At 40.5% G+C, this 12,505-nt stretch overlaps 1 protein-coding gene across 4 annotated transcripts in view; it reads left to right on the top strand.

Annotated features, from left to right (window-relative positions):
- Window positions 1-5,416: 5,416 nt before the first annotated feature.
- bphl (biphenyl hydrolase-like (serine hydrolase)) overlaps window positions 5,417-12,505 on the top strand; it is a 35,400-nt gene continuing 28,311 nt past the window's right edge. For all 4 annotated transcript variants that reach the window (XR_004223264.1, XM_031904451.1, XM_002936417.5 and 1 more), the window contains exons 1-5: window positions 5,417-5,562; window positions 5,866-5,969; window positions 9,370-9,536; window positions 9,812-9,965; window positions 11,800-11,931. Coding sequence is in view for 3 of the 4 variants with exons in the window: in XM_031904451.1 (XP_031760311.1) it covers window positions 5,474-5,562; window positions 5,866-5,969; window positions 9,370-9,536; window positions 9,812-9,965; window positions 11,800-11,931 (646 nt within the window). In the remaining variant the exon portion in view is untranslated. The remainder of the gene's footprint in view (window positions 5,563-5,865; window positions 5,970-9,369; window positions 9,537-9,811; window positions 9,966-11,799; window positions 11,932-12,505) is intronic.

The raw sequence follows: 12,505 nt of genomic DNA, 5'->3' as shown, positions 1-12,505 counted from the left end.
TTTAGCCTGTCATTCACATTTGTTATTCATTTATCACTGAAATTCCCGGGAAAAACAGTTTGAATAGCTGATTAGACGAACATTTCCACATAGTCATAGAAATTTAATAGGTTTGCCGCTGGCAACAAAACTTCCTTCAGTTATAAAGTTTTATGTCCTGTCTTTTCTGCATCCGCCATGGTGTGTGTTCCTAAAGGTGCCCATACACGTTAAGATCCGCTCGCTTGGTGAGGTCGCTAAGCATGCGGATCTTCTCCCGATATCCCCACCTACGGGTGGGCAATATCAGGAAAATGTAGGCTAATTCGATCGTTTGGCCTTGGGGTGGCAATGGCACATCAACCGATGCAGTCCCCGGTCCGACTGAATCTTTTAACCTGCCCGATCGATATCTGGCCAATTTCAGGCCAGATATAGGTCGGGTATGGCTGTCGTTTCTGCACCTACACAGGCCGATAAACTGCCGAATCGGTCCAAGGGACCGATATCGGCAGTTGCAATTGGCCTGTGTATGGCCACCTTAAGGGTACACACCCATACGGCAGATAATAAACAATTGTGTTGACAATAAAAGTAATTTATTATCTGCTCATAGATAGATAGATATTCCAGGACCTGCACTCCCTTTGTAATGTGATTCTTTATTTTTAACTAATTTGCACAAATTTATTATTTTTTTAATTATTTAAATGTTATACATTGTGTACCATTGTATTATATTTTAATGAGTTATTTTTTATTTGATGACAATGCTCTAGCACTTTTTTTTTATTGTAAAAGGTATTAATAAAACGTTTGTTAATACAGTCATGTACTATCCTTGAGAAAGGAACGTAATGTTGGAATTTTGTACAAATGAGTAAAAAATAAAGAATCACATAATAAAGGGAGTTCTGGTCCTGGAATCTATGGCTGTATAACTGCAGGCACCCACAGCATTGTGAACTTTGGGCACTGAGTTAGCATACAACCAAGCAGACATTTCATGTACTGTACTTTCCTAAAGGCTCCCACACACAGGTGTTTTTCAATGTGGAACACATGCAGAGGTTTTTTTTTATAATATGTTCCACTATACAGAAACATTCTTCCCTCTGGGGCCTGTACCATAGGAATTGTGCTGAAATGCAGAATGCAGGTGAGATACATGTACCAAATGGGAACACATATAAAAAAAAAAACATGTCTAGAAGCTCTTACACATTCAGGAAGGTTAAGAGGGTTAGCTTATTTAATGCCTTAATCTGGACCTGATTTTGACAAAAATAGCTAAATACTGTAGGGACCCATAGGGTTTAGCTCCCATATGGCTTTAAACCCTACCTGTTCACATATCGATACTGTTATTGGGCAAAGCCCTTTGTACTTAGGTTTGGTTATGTAACTATACCCTATTGTTTTAATTAGGTTGACCACATCCCTTGCAGACTGATACAGTGTCTGACAAGGAGGTGTGGCCCCCTCCTTGGCTGCCTCTGGTTCTCAGGTAAAGGACCACTGAGCCTGGGAGCAGAACATAGGCCCCAGAAGCAATTTTACCCCAGAGTGACACCATCCACTCTGGAGAAGTCGGGGACAGGGCCCCGTGATCGAGGTTTAGCAAGCACAGCAGGTCTGTCATAGCACTTTCTAGGAAAGTGATATAGTGAGATCTAGTAAGCAAGAGCAGTTTAATAGCCCCAACAAAGGAGAGTTCGTTTCTGGGAGTATCCTCCTATCCGGCAATGTTGCCTCAGTGTAGGGCCACAGAGAAGAGATAGTGACAGGTTAGAATAAAACCCTGATCCCTACTCACCCAAAGGACTCATATACTAGAGGTTATCAACCTGAAGGATGAGATATCTTACCAGGCTACCTCCACAGGGGTATTAAGCTGAAAGGTGTATTTACCCTGCCCAGATTCTACCAAGAGGTGGGATAAACCAGTGTACATCCTCTCTTCTTCCTCAGAGTGTACTGTCAAGTAACAATTACCTTTGCTTGTGTGTATTTGATAACCCTGTTTACCATCGTGTCTTGGAAAATAAACTTGTACTATAGTTCAAACTGAAGAACCTTTCTGGCGTCCATATTTACTACACCTGCACTACACAGCTACAGTGAGTTGTAGTTTCACTACACACTCAGCTCTATCCAGGTCTCTTCCACCTAAGCGAAGGCCCATCCTGTTTAAGGGAGTCGCATGTAACCCATGCTCTCACCTAAATACTAGCCTGGTTTTACCTGAATATAGCCAAACAAGTGTTACAATACTAATGACCAAAACAAGGTCCTACATGCTGGCAGGCAAAGTTCTGCAATATCAACAATGTAGCACCTACATTTCCTTGCACTCCTGTTGTTGTAACTGCCAGTGATGAACACTTTCCTGCTGTACAACCCTATACGCAATAAGCAAAGAGGGCTGTCCCCCATTTTTACCTTGAGCCTCCCCTATGCCAACCCTCACTTCTCTTCACATAAGTTGCAAAAATTTGTGAGGCTAATTAATATTTTCCAGTCTCTGCATGCCTCATAGCTATAGTAATCATATGTATACGAGTCATCAAAATATTCAGAGGACACATTGCATTCATTATGATGATTTTTCTTGTAACCAAGAACACATAGAAGATAGTGCCAATTTGAAATACTGATAAAAGTTTTGCAAAAATGTTTTTGGCTTGTGTACAGGTATGGGATCCATTATCTGGAATCCCATTATGCAGAAAGCTCCATTTTAATCAAATAATTCACATTTTTAAAAATGATTTCCTTTTTCTCTGTGATAATAAAATTGTATCTTGTACTTGCCCCTAACTAAGATATAATTATTTCTTATTGGGGCAAAACAATCCTATTGGGTTTATTTAATGTTTATTATTTTTTAGTAGATGTAAAGTATGGTGATCCAAACTCCAAAGGCAGTGTAGGCCATACCTCCCAACATTCGAAAAATAAAAAGAGGGACAAAAAGATTTAGCGCGCGTAGCGCAACAATTTTTGGCCACGCCCACTTTTGTGGCCACACCCTAATTGTCACACCCCATTTTTTCACAAAATACTCCTTTTATATAGTTCAAATGGTGGGATCAGATGCAAAATGTGTTATACCTTCATACTGTACTACCTAAGGAAAACAATATAGCAACTCCTACATATAAAATACAAATATAGAGAGAAAGCAGTCAGTTATAAGTGAGTTATAACTATGTACCAGTTTTACCCCCCCACAGTGCCCCCAATGGCCCAATAGACAGTGCCCCTATAGACAGAGTCCCCAATTGCCCCCGTTAACAGTACCCCCCCTACACAGTGCCCCCATAGACAGAGTTCCCAATTGCCCCCGTTAACAGTACCCCCCATACACAGTGCCCCCATAGACAGAGCCCCCAATTTCCCCTGTTGACAGTACCCCCTATACAGTGGCCCTATAGACAGAGCCCCCAATTGCCCCTGTTGACAGTACCCCCATACACAGTGCCCCTATAGACAGAGCCCCCAATTGCCCCCGTTAACAGTAGCCCCCGTTGACAGTAGCCCCCGTTGACAGTAGCCCCCATACACACACCGCTTCTTCTTCGGCTTTAACTTCTCCTGCGGCGGTGACAGGCCCTTTTATAAGGTTGCGCCCCGTGCGTAGGTGTGACGTCAGTGCACACGGGGCGCAACCTTATAAAAAGGCCTGTCGCCGCCGCTGAAGAAGTTAGAGCCGCAGAAGAAGGAGTTGGCGCATCCCGCTGTCCCGGAAATGCGGGACATTCCTTGAACTATCCGGGACAGCAGGATGCGCTATAAAATCAGGGACAGTCCCGCAAAAAGCGGGACAATTGGGGGGTGTGGTGTAGGCAGGGGAGCAGGTTGGGTCGGTGGGGACCCATGAGGGTCAGAGCCCACCAGGTTTTCCTAGTGTCCAGGGGCCCAGTCCCTCCCAAATCGGTGGCATTAGTAGCATACAGCAGACCCAGCAACCATGACCAGTTTCCTTTTCTGATGGCCGCCGCCACAATCCTTGTCACCTTGCCCCTACCACCCTTAATGCTGCCGCTTTGTTGGGCCCCATACTGCCTTTGGAACCGGCACTATGCTGGGCTTTCCACCATCTGCCTAGTACGGGAAAGATGGCCGTGTGTTTCACAGAAGAACGCACAGCCATCTTTCCCATACAAGGCAAGCGGTGGATGGCCCAGCAGAGCGACGATTCCAAAGGTAGTATGGGGCCCAACAAAACGACAGCGTCAAGGATGGTAGGGGGCCCAGCAAGGTGACTGTAATTTTTCTTACTTTCTTCTGGCCCCCCGCTGCCTGCACAACCATTCTGCTTGGCCCCTGCCGACATCCCTTTTATTTTGCTTGCCACCCCCACCGTTCTCCTTATCACCCTGCTGGACCCCGCTGCTCTTTCTATCACCCTGCAGACCTTCTACTTGTGCAGAGGTTTTGGTAATGTTTTTAATATATTATTTTTCTTGCTCCTACTGGCATGTGGGGTTAATTTGTTTATTTCCATTTTATGAAGTGATATGGCTTGTGTGGGGTTAATATGGTCATTACTAACAGGGCTAAGATTAAGTTTCTCATTGTTCATTTCTTACTGGCTTGTCTGGGGTTAATATGTTTAATGGCCATTTCTTCTTTGTATGTCTGGGGTTAATTTGCTCATTGTCCATTTCTTACTGGCATTTCTGCAGTTAATGCTTATTATCCATTTCTGCAGTAATTTTATTTGGATGTGTGGGTCATTATGCCTACAGGGTGTGGCAAAGAGTCTAAAAATGTTGGCAACTTGTTAAGCACAGTGCATGATTTGAGGTCCCAAGCTTTATTTTCACTTTAGGCCCCATATAATGATGCAGCAGTCACAGCGGCTGCACTTATGGGTTTGGTGGGCCCCTGGGGTGAGATTGTCTGGTGGGCCCCAGGTACCCCAGTCCGACACTGAGGAAGAGTAATGTTAAGACATCTCTTACATGTTCCAGCTCCCCCCATGTGGGAGCCTAGAAATAAAATTGGGTAAGCTACACCATATGCAATGAAATTGGTAGTTTATTATGTACAGGCTGGTCAGGCTAAAAGAAAAGCAACACTGTGCAACTTTGGCATACAGAGCTGGGCACTAACTGTGGCATTGCTATATGCAGCCTGCAGTTGTTAATGCCTATTTTAAAAAGAGTTTGGCTCAAGTATTGAGCAAAGTATTTCTCTGGTCAGTTCTAAAAATTCATCATACTGGCAGTTTAAAAAAGGCTAATAACTTTATGGATTAACAATATTTTTCCATACACCAATAGGTCAGTAAACTGAAATTCCCTCCGTGGGCAATACCTCCTAAGCAATAGCAGATTTATAAAAATGCGATCCCGAAAAGCGACAGCAGAGGGCAGTGTTTATGCGCAGAATATCCGTATTTGCTTGGAAAAGGCAGACCTCTACTGAAACGGAACGGAAAGCAGCCTGGTACAATCTTGTTTATATTTCACAAAGCGGCAGGAATATGGCGCTGCCCTATAAGGCTCCACTGCTGCGGTCAGCCATACAGTTTCTGCGTGGTGTTGTGCTTCGCAAAGCCACAACGTCTTACTGGTAAAAAAAATATGTTGTATTGCCGCGCAATGAAGAGTATGTTTGGAATGCCCCCTGGCTGCTCTAGAGAGGACTGGGGATATAACACTGATTGCCTCCTTTCATCACATAATAGTGTTATATACACCATGTAATATAATGATATATAAGTAGACGTAACTTCCAAATGAACCGAATCCTGTAGCATAGTATATAATTAGCTTTGTACATGGTACAATACCTTTATAGTGTTTTAGAAAAGTGAAAAAAGGATAATGGTGCAAAGTTGGGTTTCAGCTGTCCTTTTCCTTTGTCTTCTTACAGCACTGCTCCCTTTTCTGGAAGAGTGGATGTTAATGGCATAAATCTACATTATCAGCGCACAGGATGGGGAGATCATGCAGTTCTGCTACTTCCTGGTGTTCTAGGTGTGCATCTACAGTACTGTCAATAAGAAAACCAATATGACATAGACAAGTGGCAGAACAAGGCAGACAAGGACCACATTCAGCTATTCTGCTGAATTCTGAGCAAGGTTATAACACAATTTTAGTGGATATTTCTTAACATAGCACTGAATAGACTACACATGACTTCTGGTTAAAATAGTTGTGGCATTGCATGTGATGTGTACACCTAACTTTAAGTGTTAGTTATGGGTAGTTATTTGTAAGCCCAACAAACATAAATACATCATGAAGTATCAAATTAAAGAGAACATAAAGGAGAGTACAAAACAAATAGACAGCTTTAATGCAGTAAACAAAACAAAACAAGCTGTGAGAATATTAAAAGTCTCTGGGGTTGATACACTAAAGTGCGTTAAAACGAGCGCTATTTATAGCATGCGTTAAAAATTTTATCGCTTCTTATTTTTTGCGACGTAACGCACGATTCACTAAAAGGATACTTGCGTTAATTTAGACGCAATGTTGTTTGGGTAATTTAAGTTGCGATGAGCGTTTTTCTTGCCTTATTTTCTGCGGGAATTAACGCAAGCGATATATTTCGCCGCTTGCTATATTAGCGCACAATGTAACGCATGTAACCATTACGTTCATAAAACTACTTTTCTGAAAATGACCATTTCCCTGCAAACTGGAGGATGCATCACTCTAGGGCCAACACATACTTGAAAAAATCCCACTGCAAAGTCCAAGTTGTTTTGCCAAAAGCTCACAAACCACAATTTTCTTTAAGTACTGCCTGCCCCAAGTAGGTGTTAATCTTCTAATGCGATATTTAGCGCGTTTAACGCTTCATATGTGTTTGTAAATCATGCGTTAGTATTATTTCTACGTGTAAATTAACACATGCTTAAAATTAATGCATTGAAGTAGTGCGCAATTTAACCGTTATTTATCATGTCAATTTTAATGCAAAAAACCATGCAATAACGCTTATCGACCTTTAGTGAATCAACCCCTCTGAGTAATAAGGGGTCTTTCTGTAATTCGGATCCCCTACCTTTAACTGCTAAAAAAATTATTTAAACTGTAATTGAACCCAATAGGATTGTTTTGCCTCCAATAAGGATTAATTATATCTTAGTTGGGATCAAGTACAGGTACTGTTTTATTATTACAGAGAAAAAGGAAATCATTTTTAAAAATATGATTAATTTGCTTACAATGGAGTCTATGGGAGATGGCCTTCCCGTAATTCAGAACTTTGTGGATAATGGGTTTCCAGGTAAGGGGTCCGATACCTGTACCTTCAAATTGAATGATTAACCAGTGGTTAAAGGAACAGTAACACCACAAAAAAGTTTATCAAAGTAATTAATATATAATGTATTATCGCTTTTCACTGGGTAAAGTTGAGTGTTTGCTACAGAAACACTACTATATAAGCAAAGTATATATAAGCAAAGCTGCTGTGCAATGGGGACAGCCATTCAAATTAAAAAAAGGAAAATGTTGTCCTTTCATGTCTTCCTTGAGGCAATATATTGAGAAGTTTTATGTGCTTTCTCACTGGTAACATGACTAAAATTGTTACAAATTCTAACTGTGACAGAAAGAAAGGACACTGCTCTATCAAGTTAACCCTACATTTATGTGTACCCTTGATGTGGGTACACTGTCTCCTACAAGCCAGAGGAGGCAGCCTTTCTCTACAAGGTTATTAAGAGGTTCATACTATTGATAAGCTGAGTGTTGTGATACAATGATTCAAATATAGGTAATTTTTTTCTGGATTGTGTTCTGGAGACCTGTTGTTAAAGGAGAAGGAAAGGTAAAAACTAAGGGGCACATTTACTAACCCGAATGCGTTTTTTTCGTAATGATCAGTAATTTTGCGATTTTTTCGGCGTCTTTACGATTTTTGCGTAAAAACGCGAGATTTTCGGCGTCTTTACGATTTTTGCGTAAAAGCGCGAGTTTTTCGGCGTCTTTACGATTTTTGCGTAAAAACGCGAGTTTTTCGGCGTCTTTATGAAAGTTGCGCAAAGTCGCGATTTTTTCGTAGCGTTAAAACTTGCGCGAAACGTCGCGCCTTTTAAGTTTTAACGCTACGAAAAAGGCGCGACTTTGCGCGCAAGTGTTAACGCTACGAAAAAATCGCGACTTTGCAAAACTTTCGTAAAGACGCCGAAAAACTCGCGTTTTTACGCAAAAATCGTAAAGACGCCGAAAAACTCGCGTTTTTACGCAAAAATCGTAAAGACGCCGAAAAAAATCGCAAAAAATACGAAAAAGTCGTAAAATGTTCGTTTCCAATCGGAATTTTTCCAATTCGGATTCGAAATCGTGTCTTAGTAAATCAGCCCCTAAGTAAGCTTTATCAGAAAGGTCTATGTAAATACAGCCATAAGCACTTACAGTAATCACTCTATCAAAAGAAACACAGGATTCATTGTCTCTTTTTTTGTAAACATCATGTTCCACTGTCTGACTTCCTCTCTCAGAAACAGCCTTAATTCCCCTGGCCAGAGTCTGCACAGTTTTCTCTCCCCTCTCCTGCTCCCCCCTCCACCAGAATGCTAAGACCTCCCCCCCCCCTCAGTGTGTGATCTGAGCTATAACGGCAAGACTGCAGGCAGGAAGCTACTTAAAATGGCAGCTGCTGTCTTAAGCAAACGGAGAAAGGTTTCAAAGCTGTTTATTTAGGCATGGTAATGGTTTCTGCAGAATAAATACAGTATATTGTTCTAGGTGGCAATAATGTGGCAAATCTATAGGCAGTTAAATGCTAAAATGAGTTCTCCTTTGAGGGCTACAGTTTAACTTTAGGTCTTCTGATTTTTTTCTCTGCTGTTGAGGGTAGAGTCTCAATTGATTCATTTCAGTGATAGATTTCACTATGTAGATCTGTTTCTGTCATGGTAAGGGCATTCACATGGCATGGTGTCTGATTACCCTTCCATTGGAGAAAGAGTAGCTTGCTCCCGGCGAATACTGACATGGAAGATTGTGTCACACTAAGCGTGATCTTCCTTCCCTGGATGAACTATATGTCACTACAGTGCATCCCTATTCTGGTAGTTTAGAAGCATGTTACAAAGCATATAAGCAAGATTTAATAGAGAATGCATGAGAAAAAAAGAGAGTGGCAGTATATGAAGAAAAAAGGGAAGAGCAACTAAATGGCAGAGAGAAGAAGTTAGGTTAGGAAAGGAATGAAAGAATTAGGATGGAAAACAGAAGAATGGAAAAGTTTGAATTGGAGGTGAAGTCAATAATAACATAGACTGAATGGTTCTTAAAAAATGTATATTGTATTACATAAAATACGTAAAAGTAAACAAATGTACAGCCAAGAGTTTCATGTACAGTACGCTTCTAGGCTATTTATATATAAACTATGTATAATCTGTATTCTCAGGAAGCGGTCAGACAGACTTTGGTCCTCAGCTCAAATCTTTGGATAAAGAAGCTTTTACAATCATTGCATGGGATCCTCGGGGATATGGCTACTCCATTCCACCAAGCCGGGACTATCCCCTAGATTTCTTTGAAAGAGATGCAAAAGATGCTGTGGATCTGATGCAGGTAATAAATAACATGCTGTCTCTTCCAGGACCAAAACTAGGGGGAGGCAGATGGCAAGGGTGCAACAGTGGGGAAACGATGGGCATTACCTCTTCTGCCTGCCTACCCCTAGTTTTGGACGTATCCTGGTGCTAATTGGATTGAACAGCACTCATTCAGTCTATGAGAACTGGAGTTATGTAGTGTCACAGAACAGCTGGTTACGATCTGATTGTCAGTATTGATATGGCACCACTATATATTTATAAACATATGGCACGTTTTTTTTTTTCCAGGCTCTTAACTTCAAGAAATTTTCTTTGTTAGGATGGAGTGATGGCGGTATAACAGCTCTCATTGGGGCAGGCACTTACCCATCCCTAATCAAAAAACTTGTTGTTTGGGGAGCAAACGCCTTTGTAACGGAAGAAGACTTAAAGCTTTATAATGGTAGGCAGCATTTGGAATATACTATTTTTGCATGTAGATCATATTGTGAGATAGCTGTATATACTATGATAGCACTGCACATGTAAAGGACATGTAAAACCTACATTTGCCTACAATGTATATCAGTTGGCCATGTCTCCCACACCCAAAGGGCATTATTTGTACTGCATATATCCCCTCCGTTTGCCAGCACCATCACATTTTCCTAAAGCAAATAGCTGAGCTCAGGAGAGGAGGTTCAGAGAAAAAAATTGAAGCAGACAGCTAGATCTGAGTTTCTATGGGAACCAGCAATGCCATCTCTTCACTGGCTGCTAGACTGTTTGGGAATGGGAATGGGAAAAATTCAGATTGGAAACAAACACTTTGCGACTTTTTCGTAAATTGACGCGACTTTTTCGTAGCCGTTACGACTTGCGCGAAAAGTCGCGACTTTTTCGTAGTTGTTACGATTTACTCGTATATTGTCGCGACTTTTTCGTATTGAGCGCTTGTAAACGGCGGGCAAAACTTTCAGACTTTGCATGATTTTGAAAGCCTCCCATAGGACTCAATGGCACTCTGCAGCTCCAACCTGGCCCAAGGAAAGTCTCCCATAGGACTCAATGGCACTCTGCAGCTCCAACCTGGCCCAAGGAAAGTCTCCCATAGGACTCAATGGCACTCTGCAGCTCCAACCTGGCCGAAGGAAAGTCACGATACTGAAGCTTGAATGAATCCAAAACTTTCGTACTCGGCGCGATGGCTACGAAAAAGTCGTGACAATTCGCGCAAGTCGTAACACTACGAAAAAGTTGTGACAATTTGTGAAAAAGTTGCGACAATTTACGAAAAAATCGCAAAATACCGATCATTACAAAAAAAAGGCATTCGGACGCTTTTTGGATGTTCATGGATTAGTAAATGTGCCCCTTAGCGTAGATTTGCAGTATGTAGTTTTGATCAGAAATACTTATTTTACCATTTTGGATTTGCTAGAATGTGTACTTTTCGAAAATATGAGGTTTTCTGGGGTTGATTATTTTTCTGGGGTTACTTATTTGGTAAGTAAGTTGAGGAAATATTGGTAAAGCATTATAGTATTAGATACAGCATACAAAAATGGGCCTTGGCTACAAATGGAGAAAAATGTATAAAAAAAAAAAAAGTATAAAAAGTGTCTCTGGATTTTATTTACAATGCAGCATTTATTCCTAGAATTTCAGTGTTCACATTCATATAAAGATTTAATTCAAATATTAATAGTTTAGGCTATATTGGGGCCCACCAGGATTTTTCCCCGGAACTCTGGTGGGCTAGTGCTGGCAGCTGTTTGGTACCCTTTAATATATTCTATTGTGTTTTGAAAAGGAGTTTAATTAAAATGGACAGCATGCCTCAGGAAAACATGCTGTGTGTTTATTTAGCACCATTTCTATCACTTGAAAATGTACATTTGCATTTAGAATAGGTGCTTATACCTTGATGAAACAGGAACAATACATTTGTTGGTTCAAGAATATCATTTTTAATGGTAGAGTTAATTATTTGCTATGTTATTTAGAAATAAAAAGCACACCATAAAAATTATGACAATCCCTTTAACAACATTCATGCATTGCCCACAAACATTGCAATTACATCACCCTTGGGGGTGCTTTCTATTATTCAGATTTTGAATTAAATTACTTAGGAATTGGATATTTTTCATTTAAATGCAATAATGTGTGTTTTATTTTAATGCAATGCAGTTAAGTTACAGTTTCTATAAGTGTAATACTACAATAAGTGTTTATGTGTCAGAAATTCCCTTTTGAATGACAAAGTATACTTCTCTGATTCCAATACTGCACAGCCGTAAAAGATGTATCAAACTGGAGCAAGAAGATGCGAAAGCCCATGGAGGACCTTTATGGAAAAGAGTATTTTGCCAATACATTTAAAGCATGGTGTGAGGCAATGTATAAGCTTGCTAGTAGACCTGATGGTAAGAGTATTTAATTAATTAACCATGTTTATAAAACTGCCTACCAGACATGAACATGTAGGGCTCCTCAGTTCATGCAGTGGAGCAAGGGTTCATTGGACTAAAACGTCTTTGCCTCTGTGACTAAGAAATGACATAGCTTCTGGTCACATTCATTGCCACCAGTGGTATTGCCAATATTTTATATGCAGCTGAATCATGTGCATATCTACCTAAAATATATCAAATATTAACACAGCAAGTTTTCATGTATGTTTTGGACTTTTTTATTTCCAGATAATATAGAATGAGAGTTTTATTTCTTCAAAATACATCATTAATTTGCAGTGCCAAGGTATTATTGATACATGTTTGACTAACTTGGAATACCACTTTTATTCCATTCCAGGTTTCCTTAATAGACTTTAATATGAATGCATCACCAACCAAATGTTGCACAGCTTTATGCTGCAGACAAAACAATATTATATGTGTGAACTATAATAACCATTTAGCATGATATTTATATTTTAGGGTACCCCAATTAGCCCAGAAGTCCTATGACCTTACTGGGTCATGGTCCCACACTTGTAGG

Source organism: Xenopus tropicalis, chromosome 6 (genome assembly GCF_000004195.4).
Source record: "Xenopus tropicalis strain Nigerian chromosome 6, UCB_Xtro_10.0, whole genome shotgun sequence".
Taxonomy (NCBI): domain Eukaryota; kingdom Metazoa; phylum Chordata; class Amphibia; order Anura; family Pipidae; genus Xenopus; species Xenopus tropicalis.
The sequence above is the reverse complement of the archived record's forward strand: the minus strand, read 5'-3'. Positions and strand labels throughout refer to the sequence as shown.